Source organism: Protopterus annectens, chromosome 11.part0, assembly GCF_019279795.1.
Source record: "Protopterus annectens isolate FY-2018-M chromosome 11.part0, PAN1.0, whole genome shotgun sequence".
In the NCBI taxonomy this organism is placed as follows: domain Eukaryota; kingdom Metazoa; phylum Chordata; order Ceratodontiformes; family Protopteridae; genus Protopterus; species Protopterus annectens.
Window position 1 is genome coordinate 1,393,239,469 of NC_056745.1, and position 25,250 is coordinate 1,393,264,718.

The 25,250-nt window shown below is 42.5% G+C and overlaps 1 protein-coding gene across 3 annotated transcripts in view; it reads left to right on the forward strand.

Annotated features, from left to right (window-relative positions):
• ZNF277 (zinc finger protein 277) overlaps window positions 1-25,250 on the forward strand; it is a 708,300-nt gene that overhangs the window by 436,675 nt on the left and 246,375 nt on the right. For all 3 annotated transcript variants that reach the window (XM_044088678.1, XM_044088676.1, XM_044088677.1), the window contains one exon: window positions 7,228-7,360. In XM_044088678.1, the coding sequence (XP_043944613.1) occupies window positions 7,228-7,360 (133 nt within the window). The remainder of the gene's footprint in view (window positions 1-7,227; window positions 7,361-25,250) is intronic.

Here is a 25,250-nt window from a genome sequence, read left to right on the forward strand (position 1 = left end):
TAGTAGTTGCCCTCTGTTAGGCTGATGTTACATTGTCCTTTTAGGTAACCTGTATGATGCATGCATCTTCTAATGTAATGTAACTTTAAGAAAAGTACTTGGAAAGGTGTGGCTTAGAAAACAACTAGAGGTTAGCTTTAACTAGTCCCATTGGCTATAATGTGAAACATACCAATCTAAAAAGCCATAAAACTCTGTTGTCCTCAATCCTCCCTCTTCCAAACCCTTATAACCCAGGTCAAGCAAATGTGTTGTCATTAAGTTTACTGAATAAGACCATTTATTAAGTTCACTGAATATTTTTCTCAAAGCTAATGTGGTTTTATTACTCCAGGAGAGGTTTAAGTCTACATAGGCACATCAGCTAGAGATCAGCATTTTGCTTTGTCCTTTACCAGAGTTCTAAAGTCTACTTGAGGTATAAAATATCTATACAAACACTTCCATGCAAAAATCCTAAATATTCTGGACTTTGTTACATAGTTTAGAATCTTACTGATTTCTTCCCAGTATAAATTCTTTCCATTCTATTTTCCCTATATTTTCTAACCTCATTTATTAATTCTAATTGTTATCATGCAATATTGTATACAGCCTGTCAATTATCCCTATTTAACAGTAGCTTCTGTCCGAGGCTAAACTAAAAACTGTACCAGAGATGGTATTTCACTTAGCACTCCCCTATCTCTCTGCCTGTACTCTTATTAATCCATGATAGGGAAGACGGTCAATTACCTGCAGTCCGAACTTATGCTTAGCGTTATCCTACTCCTGTTACCTTTCCCTCATTATTATTTATTAATCCTTTCTTATTTGCTCCTATACCCTTGTTCTTTTTCTGATTTCACACAGTAAATGTTCTTGCTGGTTTCTATATCCCAACAAGCAGTCACCCATATTGATAAAATCTCCTTTCCATTCCCACACTTGCTTACTTCTCAGAGTATGCTCTGCTTCTTTGTAAGCACAATCTGTACGATTATTTTTATTTTTCTTAAGAACTTGCATTCCAAATCATAGTCTGTCTTTGTCTGTCGAATGCTCTCCCTTCTCAGTTTCATCATCATCCCTTCCATTCTGATTTATAGTCTTCTATTGCAGTTATGTAGATGGGCCATAACTGCACACCTCTAAAGTACCCCTTAAAATCAGGTAACCCAAAGCCACATATATGAGAAGAATCAGTTCATCGCTTGACTCTTGCCCTGCTCCCCTCCTAAATAAATTTATTCATCTCTTTACTAATCATTATCCATAACGTGTCGTCTAGTTGATTAAAAAAAAACACATACGAACTGTATATAAGACTGAGAGGACTGCAGTTTTCACTGCTTGTATCTTACTATCCAGATCCATTATCATGAGGTTCTAGTTTCTCCATTTTTTATGTATTATCTGGTGTTTAGCTTCTTTCACACATATTCTTAGCTGCCTTAAAAGAATCAGTCTTAATCTAGATATCACCTTATCATGTCTGTGTGACTATAGGTACTTGCTGAACCAATTCATGCATGGGTACATAGATTGCAACTTGAACCTTTCCTTTGTCTTCATTTATTTCATATACCAAAAAGACTTGAAGCCGTCTCAGAATGTTCCACAACATTGATTTATAAAGTACAACATATCACCTGCAAGTGAACTGACTGTCCTTAAGTACCATACCAGTTCTATCCTTGAATTGTGAATAACTTATTTTCTTTGCCAACAACTTTAAATATAAAGCAGATAACGGGGAAAGAAGAGATCTCTGCCCAGTTCTTCTTTTCAAAACCAGCTTGTCAGAGAGGATCCCTCCCACCTTATGTATTGTTTGACCCTTCATATATCCCCCTTGTTAACCCTATTATTTCTCTCAGGAAGCTATTTCCTTACTCATGAAATGTCAGCGGACTCTGTCAAATGCTTTGGTTGTATCAAAACCCACAAATTTCTTCTACCTGGATTATCATTGTTGTATTAATGTTGTCAAATATTTGCCTTCCCTCTACAAGACCACATTGATCCATGTTTATCAAGTTTAGTAAAACCTTTGCCATTTTCTTAGCTAGTATAGGCCTAAACACTTTGTAATCATGCTTTAAAATTAAAATGAGTCCATATAAAATGGATCTGAAGGATTTCACTCTGTTTGAGGGTAAACAGACTCCACAACTTTCTTCCAAGATCCTGGTACTCTCATACCCACCCCATTTATAAAATACTGTTAGACAAAACTTTCCAGATCTTTATCGCTTTCTTCCCTACCAACTTTCAGATTTTTACAGGAACACTATCTGTTCCTGGAGACTTCCCTGTTGATTAATTACATAAATCCAATTTAATCTTGTCCCTTACTGTCTTAGCTATGAATTGTTGAGCATTATTTTCTTTTAACTTTTACATATTCATGTCTTAAACACTTCCATTTGTGCCTCTTGGTTTCTACATTCCTCTGCTTTATACAAATGTACATAACATTTCTGAAATATCTGTGATATTTCCATGGAGTTTTGGTTGTTTTCTTGTCATAGGCTCCCAATGTTTGTCAAACTTTCTCAGCTGTCTAAGTCATGTTGCTAAAAGCTCAGCTACTTAACATTCACCATTTTAAACGCATACATATTATACTAATGCTCCTGTTCTCCCTTTTGCACTCTGCTGTTGCTCCTCTTTGTGGAATACACCTTACTTTGCTATACTTCAGCCTTTGTCAACCCCTGTAAATAATTTCTGTTACTTATTTTTCATCAGTCTTTCTCCCTCTCACTTTCCTATTTCTGCCATGTTTTTAAACTCCATTTTCATTTTATCCCAATCCTTTAGTTATCCATTCTGAAGTAATTTCTGTCTTCATGAATATATCCACTACCAATTCCTTAAATTCATCCTCTTTTGTAAGGAAAGCGCCAGTGTCTAGCCTTTGCTACATTATCTCGCATCTTTTTCTTGGTTTTTATTGGTCTGTAGTCTAATATACTTATTGGATGGGTCTGTCATGCTAACAGTCTTTTGAGCTAGATCCAAGAAGAGTGCCCACCATACCTCTCAACTGTACAGGTTTTCGCAAAATGCCCAGATTATTGCCTCATATTTTGGTGTGTTCCTCCTAACATCTGTTTCTTTCTGGCAAATAGCTGAGGATTGAAGTCATTAAATAATGACAAACATCTGAGTCTAAGACTTCAGAAAATTCATGCTAATGCAAAACCTATTATTCTGTCAACTTTCTACATTTGTAAGAGCAATATTTAAAATCTGTCCCTATTTGTCCCCCTATCATTTTAGTCTTTGCCCAGATTTTTTGCTGTAAGAGGTTGAAAGGTATGGTGCCCACGCTTGGTTTTAGGTACAGGATAGGCAAACAGTGTCATATGTTTTCTGTACTGTTATTCCCTCAAAAAGTGAACAAGTTCAAATATAGAAAGTGATGCATAGGTAACCCACAGGACTGGGATAGTATAGTAGATTCTTAATCAGCAGTCATGACTTTTGCTTCTGTAGAAATCTCTCCGTACCAAGGTCTGGTAAAAGATTACTTTATCTCAGCTTTCCTTCAGTAATGTTATATAAGGGGCCAGCATATTCTGCAGACGATATTAAAGGCTTCTGCTGATTAAATTCAGTTTGTTACAGTGTTGTAACAATGTGTAAGGTTTTGTGAGTGAGTCAGGCAGTGATAGCTCCTGCTTTAGGTTTCTGTGATTGAAAATGTTTCCTTTGGCATGTCATTCAGTGCATGCAAAATATTCACTCTCAAGCCTGTCACTGCTTTTGTGACACTGGGAAGGACTTGGATATCCCTTGTTTCATGTAATTGGACATGAGAGATGAGACTGAAATGCATTGCATAAACAAGCTAAAATAAAAAAAACTAATGTCTTTTTGGCTTTTCCCAGTTAGGGGTCACCACAGCGGAACTTCAGTCCGCTAATGATTGGCAGTGGATTTTTTTACGGTGCCGAGTTGCCAGCCTGATGCTCAACCTTCAAAGAAGGCACAACCCATTCACGCACACACGCACCTACCTGCATGTCTTTAAACATCACTCGACCGTGGGGAGTACATGGAGACTCCACACAGAAGCCGAGAATCAAACGGGAGAATCTCTTGCTGTGAGGCGACAACGCTAACTGCTGCACAACTGTGGCTGTCTGAAATGAAAAAAGTAAATAGCTTAGTGGGACTGGGCTTTCATTGCCATTGCAATGCTGATGTCAGGTCGATCATGAATCATTAGATTTTGCAGGAGACGTAAGATTACAAGGCAGCTGGTTGCTGCACAGATTGGAAAATGAATGAGATGAGAGCATGAGTCTATATTTGGACTGAAGACTGTTTAAATGCAAATTTGTTCAATACGCAAATCCACTGAACAAAGTGTTCCTTTTCAGGGGCAAACCAGGAGTGTACTTGTATGGTTTTAAGTGACTTGCTCAGAGCTATACAGGAAGCAGTAGAAGAGTAAGGAATCAAACCATGTACCCATTTGATTACCGGAAGCAGTCACAGGTTGAGGGGTGAAAAGTTGGTGAATCCCTGGCAATTGGTTGGAGCCATAGCTGAAGGAGGCATCTTCACATAACTCTTGACTAGTGTGGTTAGGGGTGCAGAAACTGTCATGGCAGGGCACTGAAGGGACTCGAGTGTTGACTCGATGATGGGAGTCTCAACTAGAAAAGAAGGAATTTGAAGTGAGAACCACAGGGACAAGGGATCTCAAAGAAATGGATCTAAAAAAATAAAAGGAATATAGGCAGTTATTATCTCACAGTAAAAAAGTGCTGTTCAGAGGTAACGACATGAAATACAACGGGAGGGCAATTTACAAAAGAGGAAGATATGGTTTTATTGTATGGATTGTTAATAAGCTGAAAAATGCGAAGGTCATATTTGTTTGAGACTTTGATGTGTTCTGGAATGGATTTCAGTTGTTGGAGTTAACTGAGACAGAGTTTGTCCAAACTTCCCACAGTTAACATTTGTTCCCTGGGAATTTTGGCAATTACTAGTTTAACACAGACTGTCCCGCTGCCCCAGTTAGAATTTAGAAGTATGTATGTGGCTTGGAGTTTGGTGTTGTACTGAGCTGCTTTGGCAGTATGTAATTGTATATGCAAAAAATTAAAGATAAAGTGACATGGAGTGACACATTTCAATGATAAACCATGCTGCCTCCACCCTCCTGGAGTTGGGCAGCCTCTGGTGCAAGAGGGAGCATTTAGCTTATAGTGGGGTCCTTCCTATAGGACCAGCACTTTTTTTTTTCAAAGAAAGAGTGCTAATGTAATTTTGCAAGTAGCTGTATATATGGAGCCCTAGAAGTACATGCTGAGTGCAAACACTGACAGAATTGTGTGTCTTTACATGGAATAGATTTTCAGTGGAGAGAAAGAGGTGAATACAGCTGAAGGAATACCAGAAGGAATACCAGACTACTTAAGACAGGTGAATTGTAGAAATTCTGGATAGGGTAAATGTATAGAATCAAAAAGGTTGTTCATAGTTCTGTAGCACACTGAGAAATAGCAGGCTTGGTGGGTCTTATAGCCATTTTGTCATCAAGCCTGTTTGTTCCTTGTTGTTCAGTCAGCATTACAAATGTTTGTTTGCACTCTGCTTCCACAATAGCAAAAGTGGCCCAGAATAGGGAACATTTATGTTTTTACTCATTGTGTCTGCAGATACTAAAGATTATTTAACAAGATTTTGAACACACACTTCGTTCCTTTAATAATGCATGTGTGTCTAAATAATTCTAACTTTATAAAGAATACAGAAACTACAGCCCCGTACTGTCTGTGATTTTGCTTGGTCTTTTCCTTTTAAAACTCGAAGTTTTCTGGCACATTGAGGACTGCACTCAATAAATAAAGACTAACATTTGAGTTTCCGACTTCACATGCATGTTAATGCAAAACCTGTTGTTCTAGCAAGTTTTTTTTAAGTATGTAAAACTAATATTTAAAATCTGTCCCTGATTTGGGGTTTTTGGCCCCTTTATTTCATATGATATATGAGCATCACTTTTTTTTTTGCTTTGGCCCTTTTTCTTGAGCTAAGTGGTTGAGAGGAGTGGTTAAAAATACCAGTAAATTATTACATCTCGACTTCAGTCTAAATCATAACAGCTGAAGATTTTTTTTTTTACTTTCTGGACTGGATAGGCAAGCAGGACTAAGTATCTTACTCTATACTTTATTTTTTTTCTGCGATAATTATTAACATTATGAGGCCAGTTTTTGGATCTAAGTATGAAGCAGGAAGGTTTATCCAAAATAAATAACTGGTACTAAAATCATGGGCTGAAACTAAATCCCAAGAAATGCATTATTGTATCATTTAGGAAGTCACCTACCCCAGGGAACTCCCACGTTGACTGCTAAAATGTGACCTGTGTTTGGTATACAAGGCATCCTCCAACCCAAAAGTGGTGGATTTATTGCACATCATCAAGTCCATTTGCATAAGAAGTACTCTCTAGGGATCTAAACCTCTTCTTCAACATCAGCAGAATAGTTTGGAGGGAGGGGTATGTCTTGCAGATGATATCACTACTGTGGCACAGACTCCCCATCCACATTACAAAGTTCATCAATGCTATATTCAAGCACAGCTAGGGTCTATGGATGAGAAACAAAAAACGTACTCTAGGACTGCCTCCTGTACTACTGATGGACAGAGGCAACTCCTAAATGCTTTATCCCTCGCACGTGTTCCTTCAAATTATCTGTGGTATGATCCCAGTTATTCTCATTAGAGATGATATATAATTGTCAACCATGGGATGGGTAAGGCCAGTCTCTAACCAAATAAGATAGATAATTTGTGCACAAAAAGGGAAACTGGCTAGGCTTAAAATGGCCCACAAGGGCTGCTAACCTAGTACTTACCTATGGACCTAAGTAGCTTCAGCACCTTCACCCCAATTAATAAATTCATTGAGTAGAAAACATATATATTTGTAGGCCAAATCTGGAAATGAAGCAGTTAAAAGTAGAATTATACAGATATAGTAAGAGAAACTAAGAACTAGAATAGGCTGGTATGATCTACAGTGTGAAATATGTAGATGTAAATTGTGTTTTTTTTATTTCCATTTTACCTGTATAGCTTTATCTTTTTATTTCTGTTCCTCATAGTACAGATATTCAAAAAGTGACGTAGAATGAGAATTCATACTTAGTTAACAAAAGTATAAAAAATAAAGTAAGTGCCAAGCATTTAACTTTTTTTTTATTTCATAAGTCTACAGTGTTTCTACTGTGAAAAGTTCTTCAGAGACAAAAACACACTCAAGGACCATATGAGAAAGAAACAGCATAGAAGAATTAATGCAAAAAACCATGAGTATGATCGATTTTATGTCATCAACTATTTGGTAAGATGTATTCTTAGTAATTTTTTTTTTTTTTTTGGCGGGGGGGGGGGGGGCAAAGCAGCTTTGTAGACTGCCATTTTAAAACATTCCCTCTCATGTTGTAACATCTCAGCTTGTCTGCACTTGTGTAGTGTTGCCCTGATCTTTCATGGTATATGGCCACATTTGTATGTATCACATCACTCTAAGAATATAAGTAATAAAAGTAATATCAGTGATGTGACGAAGAAGATTTGAAAGCCCTTGTTGAAGTATAAATCCCTTATTGGGTCAGTGATTTTTTTAGCAGTGTATTTATTTTAAATGTGATCCAGTGTTGTAATTTCTATCCTCTTCAAATTGTGCGTTATAAGATGTGATCAGATCTGATGCCAGCAATTCAGAATCTTCAAGCTGTGAAGTTCCACCTCCTTTCCCATACTGCATTGCTTTCCTAAGCTGCATCGGATCTCATTTGTTGCTTCCAGTGTCAGAAGTGCTTTATGGAAGCTGCAATTCAGATAAGTAAAAATTTTCAGTTGTCTTTCCTTGTACTCCTCTCCCGCCTCTTACAGGGCTTTTTAGTATTTGTAGTTAGCATTTTTATCTTTCTAGCGGATACTTTTTTTGGTTGTAGAAGTTTTTTGGTCAAAGTTGTTACTGCCTTGCCTGTTTGGCTTACTTTTGTCTTCTCTTATCTCTGCTATTTGTTGTGGTTTTAACTGTTGAGGTAAAGATTTGTTATTGTTTAAAAAATGTTTTGGTGTGATGTTCATCGTGCATACAGCTGCAGTCATAACAGATGGGTTCTCCTGCTGTCAGGCGGGTCCTCGGTCGGCCGAATTCCAAAGTCTAGGTCCAGCGTCGGTTGTCGTCGCTTCTTCCCTGATGTCAGTGCGACAGGGGTATAAAGGAACCAGCCGACGCCATTTTCTTCAGTCTTTCTTGCTGCGCAGTGCCCGAAGCAGAAGCAGTTCGCAAGTGCCGGTCGGCCAGCTCCTGAGATTACGAAAATTTGGAAACCGAAGTCTTCTTAAAAGCTAAGTACCCCGTTGGGGAAACTTTTCTTGCCTCAGACCGATGTCAGACAAAGTTAATAATTGTATTTCTTGTGGGAAGCAAATACCGCATAAGGATTTCCATTCCCTCTGTATACCTTGTTTAGGCCCAGACCACGACGTCTCGGTCTGTCGCTTTTGTGCTACATTTAACAAACGCACTATTAAGCGTCGGGCGGAGTTCACCCAGCATTATTTTGGGAAAGCATTTAACTATACTATGTCGTCGGATACTCCGACTCCGGTTTTGTCTAAAAAAGCAACGACAAGGACCGACACACGAGGTCCGCGGCCTCTACCGACACCACGCCAAAGCCGACTACACGTGGTCCGGTTCTCAGCGAGGTGCCTACGCAGCCCCTGACTACCGACGACACTTCATTGACGGTGTCTCCTGTGCCCGAGGTCGCAGGCTCCTCGGCCCACACCCCGACTACAGATACCGAAGCCACTTTTGGCGTTGAAACTCAGAATGTGGACAGGTCCACCTCCACTCAAGGTGTCTTCAGACCTTCCTCTTCTTTCTCCATCAAGGCTTTCACAAAGTCTAAAGCAACCATGCACTCTGAGACCAGCTCCACAGGGCCCATCTCCAGGCCCCATGCCTAAGAAACAGATGCTTAAAATGGCTGAGGATTTAATTACTCTTATCAGAGGTTCTCAGCCCCCACCGGACAAAAGGCCCAGAGTGGAGGAAGACTCCCCCTCCTCTGATCAGGGCTCCATTATTTCAGAGCACTCTAATGATCAGGAACATTCTTATTCCCCTTTTTGAAGACTCTGATGTGGAGGAGTCTATCCCTTCTGTATCTCCCCCTGAGGATTACTCATTTGGGGAAACTTTGCATACCTTAAGGGAACACTTCCACTGGGAAGGCCAAGATTATTCAGATTCCAAGAAAAGGCTCAGGGAATTTCTATTGCTACCTCAGCACAGGCCTTTGGCTATACCCCCTGTCTTGGACATCCTAGATGATGTTTACTCGGAGGCCTGCCTTAACCCAAACTCTCTACCTCCAGCTCCGGTTAAGCCTGACAAGTACTACAGGGTTCCTGACTCACACCAATTTCTATACAAAAGCCATGCTGCTGACCCAGAAACTATCTCACAGGGCCCCAAGGGAGTTAAGGCCTCCATTGCTAAAAATCCATTGCCTTCCGAGAGAGATTCCAGATCCTTAGAAAGGTGGGGAAAAAAAGGTATATACCTCTGCTACCCTATCCATGAGGGCCTTAAACTGTCAGTTTCATATGCTAAAATACCAACAGTTTTTGTTATCACAATTGAAAAGTAAAATGTCACAACCTGAACAACCAGACTTGAAGGAGTTGCAGGATTTGATGCATAGTGCAGAACAAGTGGGTTAAGCATACCTTACAATGTGGTTTTGATGCTCTAGAGGCCTCATGTAGAGCTGCTGTTACAGGATCAGTCATACGTAGGCATGCCTGGCTCAAGGAACAAGCCTTGCCTGATCATGTCAAAGCTAAATTACTAGATGCCCCTCTTCAAAAGGATGTACTATTTGGAGCTAATGCTGAGGAGGTATTAAGGAAAATGGAGGAAAAGGCTAAATCAATGCAAACTGTGAAAGAATTTCTACAGGTTCAACCCCCACGTTTTAGTAGAAATTGGCCTTCCAAAAACTGGCCCTTTCCTGACACAGACAGACCCCAAAGAGGCAGATACAGGTGCCCGAGGGGCAGAGGATAATCCCAAGGATCGTCTAGAGGCAGACAATGGCAAGCTCCTACGCAAAGAGGTGGTGAGGACAACTCGCAATCTTTCAGAAAGCAAACCCAATGACTTTCCCCTTTGCATGCCAACCAGGTCTCAAATGGCAGCCCCCTTAGGAGGAAAGCTGGCATTATTTTCAAAAAATTGGCATATTGTCACAAAGGACAAATGGATCCTGGACATTATAAACAGAGGCTACAAATTCCATTTTCACACCTTTCCAAAAATGAGAGGCATGCCAAACTTGCCACACAATCAAAGGGCAGAGGCACAAAGGCAAATTACAGAGCTCATAAACATGAAAGCTATTCAAGAGGTACCTACGCACGAACAAGGCCAAGGTTTTTATTCCAGGCTATTTCTAGTGCCAAGAAAGGGAAAAGATTGGAGACCTATTTTGGACCTATCCATCCTAAACACATTTCTACTCGTACCAAAATTCAAGATGCTCACTCTACAGCAACTTCTTCCCATGCTGGGCAAGGAGTCTTGGCTGGTAACACTGGACCTCAAGGAGGCATACCTGCATGTCCCAATCAGACAAAATTGCAGAAGGTACCTCAGATTTCTTGCAGGTTCAACTCATTATCAATTCTCTACATTGCCCTTTGGCTTATCTACTGCGCCCAGAGTATTCACGAAATGCCTGGCATCAGTAATTGCCTACTGCAGACTTCAAGGGATACAAATATACCCCTATTTGGATGACTGCCTGATCCAAGTGGACAGCAAGCACATTCTTCTGAAACATCTGGCTTATGTAATAATGTTATTGAACTCTCTGGGATACACAGTCAACAAAAAGAAATCAAGGCTGATACCCTCTCGGAAGATAATTTTCCTGGGTGCCAATTTGGACACAAACACCCAGATGGCCTACCTCACGCCAGAGAAGCAAGGGCAACTAATTCAATACTTCACAACACTAGCAAATTACACCAGGCTGACTGCAAGGTAAATCCTGCAGGCTCTGGGATTCATGGCATCTTGCATCTTACTAATCCCATGTGCAAGGTTGCATATGAGGAAACTACAATGTTACCTAAGAAACATATGGACTCAACACAGCCACAGTTTGGAAACAATAATACCACTAATTCCATGTCTGCAAAAGGAATTTTTGTGGTGGGCTCAAGCATGTCAAAAAAACACAGGTCTTCCATTCAGCAAGCCTCAAGCAAATCAAGTCATCACAACAGATGCTTCGGACTACGCCTGGGGGGGCGCACATGACAGATCGGTGCATTCAGGGCAAATGGTCCCAAAAAGAAAAGCACCTACACATCAATCAAAAAGAAATGCTGGCAGTAGTAAATGCAATTGTAGCTTTCAAGGATCTTCTACAACCAGGTCAACTATTGCTAAGAACGGACAACACCACAGTTATGTGGTACATAAACAAACAGGGAGGAACACATTCTTACCCCCTATGCAGACTGGCCATGTCACTTTGGAACATGGCCATGGACTTACAAATGGAACTACAAGCACAGTACTTGCCAGACAAGGAAAACACGCTGGCAGACAACCTAAGCAGGAATATGACAGATCCACACGAATGGAAATTGCATCCAAAAGTTTTTACAGAAATAATCCAAGAATGGGGAAGGCCAGACATAGATCTCTTTGCCTCCCACAAAAATCATCAATTGACAAAATTCTGCTCAAGGATCTTCCATCCAAAGGCCTGGAAAGTGGACGCTCTCTCTTTCAGTTGGACATCAATGACAGTTTATGCCTTCCCACCTCTTCCTCTGCTGCCCAAAGTTCTATTGAAGACCAGAGCAGACAGACCAAAGATGATTCTCATTGCTCCGGACTGGCCAAGGCAACACTGGTACCCACTCCTGAGGAGCCTGACGCATTCACCACCATGGACCCTGCCTCTAATGCATCTTCTTCTGACTCAGCACAGTTTCAAAACTCTTCACAGCCAGCTAAAAACACTCAATCTAGCCGCATGGAAGATTTCTTAGCATCACAACAGGCCCTACTCTCCAAGGAGGTGCAGGATGTCATTTTGGAGGCCAGAAGGCCATCAACTAGAAAAGCTTATTCCGCAAAATGGAAACGTTTTTGTGTCTGGAATGAGAAAAAGGGCCAGGATCCTGGAAAACTGAATTTACCTCAAATACTACAGTATTTGGCTGAACTGCTTAGCAGTGGACTTTCTTTCTCCTCCATCAAAGTCCATGCTTCAGCCATTTCTGCAGAATACAACACTGATCCACCTCTATTCTCTCACACCCTCTCTTAAGACAGTTCCTCAGAGGGGCTATGAATTTAAGACCTCCAAGGAAACAACCAATACCTGCTTGGGATCTTAATTTCATTCTGGAAAAACTGACCTTGCCTCCCTTTGAGCCAGCTGCCTTATCAGATTTGCAATATTTGTCCTGGAAAACAGCTTTCCTTCTGGCTATCACCTCAGCTCGTAGAGTTTCAGAACTACAGGCTCTCATGGCTGTCCAGCCTTTCATCATCTTCCATCAGGACAGAGTTTCCTTACGAACCAACCCATCCTTTATGCCTAAAGTGGTATCCAGGGTAGCTTTAAATCAGGCCATACATTTACCTACTTTTTATCCTAATCCTCAAAACAAAGGGAGAGATTACTACATTCCTTGGACATCCACAGACAGCTGCGTTATTATTTGGACAGAACAAAGCCTTTCAGAAAATCAGAACAGCTCTTTGTGGCCTATGCGGTAGGAGCTCAAGGAAAGCCAGTTTCCAAACAGACAATCTCAAAATGGATAGCCCACTGCATATGCTTTTGCTATTCCTTTCATGGCAAAACTGTACCTACAGGCATTAGAACTCATTCCACCAGGGCCACAGCCACCTCTGCAGCCTTTCTCAGAGGAGTTCCTACCAAGGATATTTTGGAAGCAGCCACTTGGAGTTCTGTGCATACCTTCTCCAAGTACTACAACCTACCATTATACTCCAAATCTAGAGCAGGCTTTGCCACTGCAGTCTTGCAGGGCATTTTGGCTCCTCCTAGTTCCACCTAGTGCCTACCACCCCTTTCCTAGCTTTGGGATTCTACCCATCTGGTATGACTGCAGCTGTATGCACGATGAACATAGTACAGTTTTGTACCTACCATAAATGTAGAGGTTAGAGTGCTAATACAGCTGCAGTCCAGGTTTCCCTCCCTCCTTCCCCTCTTGGGACAGGCCTATAGGCTAACACATCCTCATACAACCTGATTGGGGTATTCATTGATGTATTTGCTTGCAACTACTGTATTTTGATTATATTGCACTGCATTATTACACAAATTTATGTATTGCCTTCCTTCTGGGGGCACCTGACATCTGGGGTAAGAAAAACTGAAGAAAATGGCGTCAGCTGGTTCCTTTATACCCCTGTCGCACTGACGTCAGGGAAGAAGCGACAACAACCGACGCCGGACCTAGACTTTGGAATTCGGCCGACCGAGGACCCGCCTGATGGCAGGAGAACCCATCTGTTATGACTGCAGCTGTATTAGCACTCGAACATCTACATTTATGGTAGGTACAAAACTGTACTTTCTCTAGTGGTTTAGAATGCTATTTTCTACTGGTTTGTTTTTTATATTGTCTGTATTTGCTATGTGTACTACATTTACAGTTACGGACAAGACCTCAGCTTTAAAAAAAATGTTTTGGATGTAGGCATAATTTGTACACCCCAAGACACACGTGACAAGTGCTTCTGTTGCCTTGGCATCACCCACCTCAGTCTGGACTGCCAAACATGTACAGCATTGGGAACTTGAAGTCTAGCTGACAAGTATGCCACACTTATCTTAAAATGGTCACTTTCCCCTTGCTTCCACATGTATGAAGAGGAAAAAGGAGAAAGACTGAGAAAAAGATAGAAAAGAGGAGGAGAAGCATGAAGGAGTTTGAGAGAGAGAAAATGAGAAGTTAAATCTTAAAATGATAAGGAAAAGAACCTTTCTATCCCCTAAAGAGGGGCATCTGGATCTAAAGGCTCCAAGCCCTGTGGCTTACTTTGAGACTGCTCTGGCTCCAATCTCCTTCTTAATCAGCACTTACTTCAGATCTGACTACTTATATTTCAATGGATGTCCCAAGCCTGCCTTTGTCAGTTGTGCTGGATTTCTGTCATATCCATTTACTCTTTCATGGTCATCAAGTGAGAGACTGAGATTTCTCCAGAGCTATTTCATCATAGGGTCCAGGCATCCCCCTTTTGGATGCAGATGGTCTCCTTGTCCATTCATCGACCCAGCAAGCCTTTTTTTCAGCTTCTTCAAGGTCTGTAAGGTCTGACAAAAATAAAGGAATCTGATTTTAACCCACTCATAGGAGCCTTTCTCAAAACCCAGATGGACTTGTGGGGATAATTTCTGCACCGTCCTACCCACCATGGCCCTTACTGCTTCTGTTCCACCTTTTGGCACCAGTGCATTTTTTTTCCCAAAACTTTCCCATATTACCCTTTCATCAGTGCTGACAGCTTGGCTGTCTTAAGGTCTACTTCTGCCTTGATGTACTCTACTCTGGTGTACCCAGGGACAAGTGCTTTTCTGATCAATGGCATTAAAATGGAGGGCCTCGGGTTGACTCTGAGGCTTTTGATGATGTCCTTGGCCCAACTTTGTGCAGCTCAGCTCTGGCGTCAGCATCAGATCAAGCCAGGTTGGCAGTTGATACAGAGGTTTCCCCTCTGTTCTCAGATCCACGGGGTTCTCTTGCCAGTCATCTGGCTTTGGCATCAGCATTTGTTATGGAAAAGATATTGACTTGCTGCGCCCTGAGCTTCTTTCTATAACTTCATAACTTTTCCTGCTTTCTATTGTTGGAACCATCCTGATCCTCCCATTCTTGTAGGATCTGGTCTCTTATAAGCCTTCATAGGGACAGCCGTCACAATTAGGCTTCAGGAAGCTCCAATCCCTGTTACCTTCTTGTCTCCTTTGCCCCCCCCCCCCCAGGAGGTGTACAAGAAGAGCCAGTGCAAAAGGATGAACTTGGATTCCCCAGAAGAATCTCTTACTTAGACTGTGACCTTGATGAAGGGGAAGGGGGTCCCCATATCCCTCCATGAGGATGTCTCCTTTGGAGATATGCTGGTGTTAATGAGACAATGGGGAGATGGAACTACAGAGGCCCCTTACCTAGAGGAGTCAGTCTTCCTTGAAGCATTTGGTGAGAGCCCATCCACGTCATAGGTGGTTCCGCTTCCAGACATGCACTTAAACCTTATGTCCAGTAGGTCTTGGAGGGAACCTAATGTGGTGGAGCCTATCCCCCTCAAAGTATTTAATGTATGTGTCCCCCTCAAGATAGGTCTTTTTGGAGTAAAGTTCCCTCTATGAATGCCACTATTGTTGCTGCAGCCATGAAGAAAGAAATCTCAGAAGAGAGTGCATTGGTTCATCCTGCAAACAAGGATGGACATTGAAATAGTTTGGCAACTGTACTTATGCTTCAGTGAAGTTTGCCCTCTGCTTCACCACATTTGGCACATTTGATGAGGTTTCAAGGGAGCCTTCTAAGTTTGTGGCTTCTCAGTCCTCATCAGAGTCTCGTAAGGCCTTGAAGACTCAATTGGCCACCATGAAATCCATTTTTAAATGTCTCCATGTGCCTCATATCAAATGCACTGGATGCTACAACTCATGCTACAGGCACAGGCATCATAACTCACAGCAGTGCTTGGATGTGCCTTTGTAATTTTGTGAATTGCTTAAAGGTGTCCTTCTTAAATGCTTCCTTCAACAGAACTATGTTGTTTCTTTCCACAGTTAAAGATACCTTGACTAGAAGAGAGCAAGATGGTAAGACTTTGCCTTTGGTGGGAGTGCACTTCTCGTTTCTCAGAGGATCTCTCCTAGGAACCAGAGAGTGAGGGAGAAAGATGTTCTTCCATACATCACAACAGCTATCTCAAGACTGTCCTAGCTGTGGTGCTACCCTAACCCCCCCCCCCCCCCAAGCAGATGTGGTAACTTCAATGGATGCTACAGTCTGCATTTTCAGGACTTCAGAGGATCCTTCTCAAGCAAAGCCTTTCAGCACGGCCCGACTGCTGCACTCTGAATGCCTGACTATTGAGAGTCATTTCCAGAAGCTATTCAATCCCTTTTCTATCCTTTCCACAATTAAAGCAAAAACTGTTCTTAGATGTTCAGCCCCACCAGCAGAGGGAGACAACAGTAGAAATCCAAATATTATTTGCAGTTTGAGTCATGCAAGAGGTTCCACTAGACCAGGTAGGATTTGGGGTCTATTCAGGAATATTTTTGGTGCCAAAGAAAACAAGGGACCCAAGCCCATATTGGACCTAAGCAAGTTAAATTTCCTTGTGAAGTGGACCGAGGTCCAGATGGTGACAGTACAGTCCATTCTGCCTCTACTGAGGAATGATGATTGGATGTGCTCAGTGGACCTCGGGGTCACCTACTATTACATAAAAATAGAAAAGCAATCCAAGAGGTTCCTGCAGTCTAGGCTGGAAGCCAGTCATTTTTAAATTTGGTCACTGCCATTTGATCTCACCACAGCCCCCTAGGTGTTCACCAAATGCATGGCAGTAGTAGCAGCCTGGCTCAGTCTGCAGGGGTTCCAGGTCATTCCTTACCTGGATAACTGGCTCCTCACAGCAATGTCAAACGCATCATTGATTCATGCAAGAGATTCTTTGTTCCATTTGTGCCTGTCCATGGGAATCATGGTCATCCTTCAGAAATCCAAGTTGAACTTTTGCAGAGCCAGGAATTTGATACCAGCTGGGCACCTCCAAACAGATTGCCAAGTTGTCTCCCACGAGACTGTCTTCCATACAAATTCAAGTCTTGTTGCATCCAAGTCAGCCTACTAATTTGATCCTTCATCTTCTTGGTCACCTGTTGTCTGATTCTTCATCTTCTCAGCCTCATAGTTATGGCTACCTGTCCTTTTTCCCCTCAACATATCCTTCACAAGGGTTCTTTAGTGGACACTTAGCTCTGTGGTAAATTTATTCCTCTCCAGTAACCTTCCTGGTTCATCTCTACAGTGTGTTATCACCATATCCTTTGGTGGATGACTTTGGCTTATGTTTCTTTGTTGTCCCTTTGTTCTTTCCCTACCCAAAGCCAGGGTAACCATGGACAATTCCCTCCTCTAGGGTGGGAGGGGTATTATGAAATGGAAGATGATCCAAGGTACCTAACTCAATCAGAGGCCCGCTTACTCATCAGTGGTTTGGAGATGAGAACAGTCCTCCTTGTATTACAGGCATTTAAAGACTGCCTTCCTAAAGGTGTGATGACTAAAATCCAACAGCACTGCAGTGGTGGGAAATTGAACAAGCAAGCAAGGTGGAACCTTATCCTACCTACCTGTGTCAAAAGACTATATAAGGGTGTAGTAACTGTAGATGTTATTGCAGTTATTTCTGATAGCAGTATACATCCTGGGAAAATTCTTCATCCTAGTGGACAATCTAAGCAGAAGCATTTCAATGCCTCACTAGTGATCTCTTCACCCAACAGCAGTGGCACGTATTTTCCTCCATTGGGGCCAGTCGTGGTGTGACCGGTTTGTGAGTCCTTTCAACACCAAATGCAACATCTTCTTTGTCCTGATCCCTACTGAGAGGTAGTAACCTTGGGTTCTGGATCCCTTTCTGGACCTGATCTGTCATCCTTCAGGCCAGCCTCACCCAGATTTGTAGTCCCACAGGTAAACCGCTTGGCTGCTCATGTTAAAACGATGGCCAGGGATCCCATGCTTATCAAAAGAAGGGTCTATATTGCAACATCGAATGCTTAAAACAGCGAACGATGTTATATCGATACATTTTCAGATAAAACTGAAAATGTCGAATCCAAAGAACAGCGATTTCTTTCCTAGGGAAAGAAATCGCTGTTCCAACCCCCGCAAAAAAAAAAAACACTTTACACACTTCCAAACACACACACACATACCCAATCGTAATTATACCCCCCAAAAAACAGTAAACAACTAAATACACATATGCACATAGCCCAAACATACATTTAACGAAAAAAAAAAAAAACATTTTAAACCATATGCACTTACCTTAACCCGCACCCTAACCCTAAGGTTAGTAACTCTCACACATTCACATAAACAGCTCCAAGCACATACATACTTACCTTAACCCTAACTCTACCCCCCCAAAACAAAACTAAACAACTGAAAACACATACACGGAACTCAACCATACATTTAACATAAAATATACAACAGTAAACACTTTCATACATATGCACTTGCCTTAACCCGCACCCTAACCCTAAGGTCAGTAACTGTTGCACTATCACGCTCGGGAGCTATACCAGACAAGGGATCACACTACACTGCAGAACACGGCAAAACAACAAAGCTGTCAAGCAACTTCTTTCCCAGGGAAAAATTTTGCTGAACAGCCGCTTCGCTGTTTTGCCTGTTTGCTCTACATGTGTCATTGAAAACACATTCGACATAATGTGTTTTCGTTAAACTCATAGGAACCCCAAAAGAATAGTGTAACTCCTTTGCTTATCTCAAAAGTCCTCTACTAGAAGAGTTTATGCCAGCAAATGGAAAAGATAATCTATGTGGGCCACATCTGAAGATTTGATCCCCTTTTCTGCCCATCTGTAAGTTATTCTGGATTTTCTAGTGAGACTTTCCTATCTAATCTTAATTACTGTAGTATTAAGGTTCAGATGGCAGACATTTTCAATTTTCATATTAGTCAGAATCATAGTCCGATTGCATCTGTAAGACTATAGGACACCTTTCTGCTTAGGCCTCTAGTAAGGGATCTGGTTCCATCATGGGATTTGCGATTTCTCATTCAAGCCCTTACTAAGCTGGAAGAATATCTTTCTATCAGCTATTACTTCAGCTAAAAGAGCGTCTGAGCTTCAGGCTTTGTCATGCAGCCCTCCATATTTTTGCTTTCACAAATGTAGGATTTCATTGAAAATTAATCTGTCCTCCTTACTTAAGGTGGCCTTGGAATCTAACTTAAACTGATTCTTTCAATTACCTGTTTTCTTCCATAAATTTTGTAATAAAGGGGGGTACATGCTTCATTGTTTGAGTGTCCATCAATTGAGATTTTTATTTGGATAGAGCAAAGTAGTTTATAAAATGAAAGCAATTTTTGTGTCCTTTTGCTGAGCCAAATTTGAGCACGCCATTTGTGTATTCTTCAAAAGGTGCATCATTAAGCACTGCGTCAAAAGCCCATTCCGCCAGAGCAGTTGCTATTTCTATGGCTGCTTTTTATCATACTCCCTTAGATGATAACGTACAGTAGCCACTTGGTCCTCCACTCATACCTTCATAAGTTATTATAAGTTGGACATTCAGTCCAGGGCATCTTTCAGCTCCACCATATTGTGGAATGTTCCCCTAAAACCATTCAACTGTTAGCTGAGGACTCCATCTCATGGGTTGAGGCAGATGGAAAAGGCAACATTGGATATGAAATTTATGTATTTACTATAACAATAGATCTGTCTGTCTTGGCCAAACTGTCACAGATATTTCAACCCTTGTCGGTCTATTATTTCTGCTGATGCTGCCAGATTTGTCTTTGTGAGGGAAGCTTTCAAGTGCTAGTCTGGTGTACTAGGGCAAACTCAACTTGAGAAGGGTAAGGTAACAAGGCATTGTGGAAGAGGACATGGAGCTTCGGAGCTTCAGAGCTTGAAGATTCTGAGTTGCAGGCATCAGATCCGATAATCCACAGGTTTAGACAGACAGAAGTCGTCAACATGGATCTTTTGTTGTGGTAAGTGTATAACTTTCATTTTATAATCGTTTACTCTTCTTGAAATTTCCAAATATAATTTCTGATGAACTATAATTTCATGAGTTGACCTATTTTCTGATAAAATGGGTCTTGAACTTATGGCCATTTTACTGAAACAGTGACAATAAAATTAAGGTTTGAGGTTTACAGAAAACCTACATATGTGAATGAATTGTTACATTTAAAAACTCCGCATAAGTTATCTATAAATTGTAATATAATGAGGTCAAACTATACGACTACATCATTTGATCTTATTTTTAATGGATAAATGAGGAAGGTAAAGTACTTGTTTCTAGAAAAAGGATATAAGTTGGATTTTATTAGGACAACAATGGTAGAAATTATTAATGATCAACATGCTAAGTACACAAGTGCGAAATATTTTTTTGTGATACTGCAATATGTTTGGCTCATTCTATAGGTAGTAGCAGCATTAAGGTTGTACCAGAATTTAACAGAAGATTTTACAAACTAATAAGGAATTGTCACACTTGAGGGGAAATTTGCTATTTTTTGTAAATGAGAGCACATCTAATTTCAAGATTGTCTTACAAGCTGTGTGTACTTTTCCATTTTATAAATGTATATCTTACAAGCAAAGTTGAATATTTTAGTGTGGGAAATGTACTTATTGTAGGTTTATAATGGATGGGCCAGTATAATGTTAGATCACTTGCACAGAACCTTTGCCATTTGAAAGTCCCTTTAATTGAAACAATTACAAGATTGTCTGTTAGGCAAAATGTTTAACATGCAGATTTTCATTTAGGAAAACCTAATACATTTCTTAAACAATGACTATATGAACGCCTATATGCTGTTAGACCGAAAATGGAAATCAGTGATCTGTGCAGGCATGTTAAAAGATATGCTAGTTTTAAAAAGTTTCTATTTTAGTCTCCAGTGGTATTAATTTTGATTTAAGAGGAGGATATTTGTAAAACTTCATTAGAATATAAAGCTGAAAAGGCAATTAATACCGAGTGCATCATTCTGATGAAGTTGTACATGAAGACGGAAGAGCAAAATAATTTGTTGAAATCGTGTTTTTGATGTGGTCCTTTTGGTGGCAGATATTTGGTCTGGTTATGCTTTTTTAGTTGTGACTTTGTACAAACCACCATAAGCTGGTTTGTGTGTGTTATCACTACTCCCCATATACCCTTTGTCAGATGAATCTCTTACCTTCAGCATCCCTTTTCCTGTATACTGCCAGACTTATTTTGTAACACCACATCACCTGCCTTCTCTGGTTGTCATTTCAGGCTTGTTACCACCCTTTTGTGTTGCTTTCTCTTTCCTTCTATATTGTGTCCCCTAATTTTGATACTGGCCATTGTTCCTTTCCTCCTTTTCAGCAGCAGTGTTTTCAGAAACTGCCTTGTCCTCCCTTTCTGTGCACTCCTTGAAAAAGTGCACCTTTTTCTCTTATTTGGTGGTCCAATCTGTAGTTCCACTAGGTTAGTAGCCTCTATAGTGATCAGCAGTACGGTTTCAAGCCAGAAAAGAGCACTACAGATGCGATGTTTGCTCTGAGAGTGTTGTTCGAGAAATACAGAGAAGGTCAGAAGGAGTTGCGTTGTGTCTTTGTGGACTTAGAGAAAGCATATGATAGGGGGCCGAGAGAGGAGTTGTGGTATTGTATGAGGAAGTCGGGAGTGGCAGAGAAGTATGTAAGAGTGGTATAGGATATGTACGAGGGTAGTGTGACATTGGTGAGGACTGCGGTGGGAGTGAGAGATACGTTTAAGGTGGAGGTGGGATTACATCAAGGATTAGCTCTGAGCCCTTTCTTATTTGCAGTGGTGATGGCAGGTTGACAGATGAGATCAGACAGTAGGCCCCGTGGACTATGATGTTTGCAGATGACATTGTGATATGTAGTGAGAGCAGGGACCAGGTTGAGGAGACCCTGGAGAGGTGGAAATATAAAGAGGAGAGGAATGAAGGTCAGCAGGCCTAAGACAGAATATATGTGTGTAAATGAGAGGGAGGGTAGAGGAATGGTGAGGATGCAGGAGTAGAGTTGGTAAAGGAGGATGAGTTTAAGTACTTGGGATCAGCAGTTCAGAGTAATGGTGAGTGTGGAAGAGAGGTGAAGAAGAGAGTACAGGCAGGGTGGAATGGGTGGAGAAGAGTGTCAGGAGTGATTTGTGACGGACTGGTACCAGTAAGAGTGAAAGGGAAGGTCTACAAGAGGGTAGTGAGACCAGCTATGTTATATGGGATGGAGACGGTGGCATTGAAAAAAAGGCAGGCATCAGAGCTGGATATCGCAGAATTAAAGATGTTAAGATTTGCACTGGGTGTGACTAGGATGGACAGGATTAGGAATCAGTATATTAGGGGGTCAGCTCAGGTTGGACAGTTTGGAGACAAAGCAAGAGAGGCAAGATTGCATTGGTTTGGACATGTGCTGATGAGGGATGCTGGGTATATTGGAAAAGGATGCTAAGGATGGAGCTGCCAGGTAAGAGGAAAAGAGGAAGGTCTAAGATAAGGTTTATGGATGTGGTGAGAGAGGACATGCAGGCGGTTGGTGTGAAAGAGCATGATGCAGAGGACAGGAAGAAATGGAAACAGATGAATGTTAAGTTGTCAATCTCGCCTTCATTCTTGCTTGATGGGTTCGGAGCCGATCCCTCGGCTCCGACTCGGCACTTGCTAAGCTCGAGAGTCACTTTTACCAGCTCGAGGCAGCCCCATATCCCATGATGCAAGGCGGTAAGTACCCAGATCTCGTTTGCCGCTTCGCTTAGGAGGTCTTCTTTTACCAGCTCCTGGTAAGTTGTTCACTTTGTGAGATTTAAGCCCCTTTTAGTCAAAAACCTTTTATTGATAGTTTTAAGTTTATTTTGTACCTTTTCTGACAGAAATTCCCTGTCTCCTTTAATTTTTTGTTAGTCAATCTTTTCCATATCCCATCCCCCCCCCTGTTAGGGTGTGTGTGTTGGTTTTATAGAATACCTTTTGGTATTTTATTTAAGTTAATTTTGACTGGTGTGTGTGTGTGTGTTTTTCAGCACCATGTCAAAGGAGAGGGTCTCAGGTTTTAAGAAGTGTGACTCGTGCTGTCAGAAGATGTCTCTGACAGACGGTCACACTTCTTGCCTGTATTGTCTGGGCCCTCTTCACCTGCAGGACTCCTGTGCTATTTGTCACTCCTTCAGCCAGAGAGTCCTGCAGGAGGCAAATAAGCTGATTCTTAGGGGCCTTCTTAAGCGGAGGGCTCTCCGGCTAAGTCGGCTCCACCAAAATCAACAAAACCTTCCAAGGCCCAGGCTTCTGTATCTAAGCCTGCGGCCTCGGCTCCGACTTCGTATTGAGTCGAGATCGGCTCGGCTGGAGCGATTCTAGCAACAAAGCCCTTGGCACCGATGGCTATCGGTGCCGAATCTGTATTGACCACGATGTTGGCTCCGATCGGTTCCGACACCCATGTGGCACAGGCATCGGTGTCGGCTCCGGTCGGCTCCGACACCGTTACTTTGGTGGCTGTATCGGCTCCGGCTGGGGCCGGTACATCGAGCTTCCTGTCGGCTCCGAGGTCGGCTCCGACAGGATCTATTGTATCGGCTCCGATGGCTCATTCCAGGAAGAGGTCGAGGTCTCCTTCCTTGGAGCCGATACTTTCGGCTCCGGCTTCACCTCTTCTATCGGAACGGAGCCATCGGAGCCGATCTTCAAGGTCATCCAGGTTGTCAGATCATGACCTAGAGAGAGTGGTCAGTAGATTACTCAAGTCACAGGTACTGGCCCAAATGTTACACAGTCCGTCTCAACAGGCGACTGTTGGTCCACACCCGTTACAGTTCCTCCTTCAACTCTACCCCAGAGCTTGGAGTTGGAGTCTTCGGGAATGGTTACTGCTACGGCTGGAGGACGGATACCCCCTTCTGTTCCTTCAGCCTCTACTCTTATCTCCTCTTGAGACCTTCCTTAGAGGATTCGGTGGTCGGGCTTCCATGGTCTCCTCCGAGGGGTGAGTGGCATCGGACCCTTGTCCGAACCCGCTCTTCCCCTTGGAGCCTCGGCCTTGGTGAGCTCGGCTCCGACATCTGCCTCGAGACTTCCCTTCGGTGGTCCCTGGGTTCCTAGCTCTTGGCGGGTTCTCTCGGACCTGCCTGGGAGGGAGCATTCGAGGTGTTGAAGAGTGTACTGGCCACTGGTATCAGTCAGCAGTCTGTTCCGTAGCTCCTCCCTCTATAGTACCTGTTGACATCTCTGCCACTTCTCTTGCTACAGGACCCAGAGATCCTCCGCCTCAGGTTTCCCCATTGGGAATTTCCTCTTCCGAGGATTCTCCTGATGTTTCGGGAGATCCTCCTAGGAAGAGGACTTGTAAGAGGAAGCATGTAGACTCCCCGAGTCTGTCACTTGATACTGACTTTGATGAGTCAGAGGGATCCCCTAGATCCCCTCTGAGGATATCTCCTTCTCAGACATCCTAGAACTTCTGAAACAGAGGGAAACTGGCCCACCAACAATCCCTCTGAGGATGAGTCAGTATACCTAGAGGCGTTTGGATCTCGGCCCTCCACCTCCTGGGTGTCTCTGCCTTTCGACCCCTTATGCAGGTGATTGCCGAAGGCGTGGGCAGCTCCTGACTCTGTAGAGCCAGTCCCTAGGAGGCCTTCAAAATTTATCACTGCCCGCGACAAACAATTCCTTACTAAGGGTGTCCCGCTGATGCCATGGTGGTGGCTGCGGCCACCAAAAGGAACTTGCAGATCCTTCCGTGCCCGTCCATCCTCCTAATAAGGACTCTAGGACCATGGATAGGTACGGTGGCGGATGTTTTCCTCAGCGACCTTTGCTATGCGTTCGCTGAATTACCTATGTCACTTCACCAGACTCCAGAGGGATATCCTGAAGGAGCTGGGAGAAGTAGTTCAGGATCCTACAGCTGCAGGGGCTCAAGAAAAATTGCTTCTCAGCTAGGAACCCTCAATTCCATTGCAAACTCCTCCATGCGGCTAATATCTTATGCTGCGGATGGGGCGAGTAGAGCCGCAGGCACAGGTGTGGCTCTTAGACGCCAAGCCTGGATGCGGCTATGTGATTTTGCGGATCCCTTTAAGGCGTCCTTCACAAATTCTCCCTTTGATGGGTCAGCTTTGTTTGGCCCTCAGGTGAAGGAAACCTTGACCAGGTGCGAGCAGGACGGCAAGACTCTTTCTGCTGTTGGAGTCCGTTTTTCCACCCCTTCTAGGCCTTATCCCAAAGGACAGAAGGGTGGGAAGATGTGGTTCCGTAAATCCCAAGGAGTCACGCCGGATTCACGTGGTCAGTTTACCCCTAGAGGCAGAGGGGTAACAATAACAGGCGCTCTAGA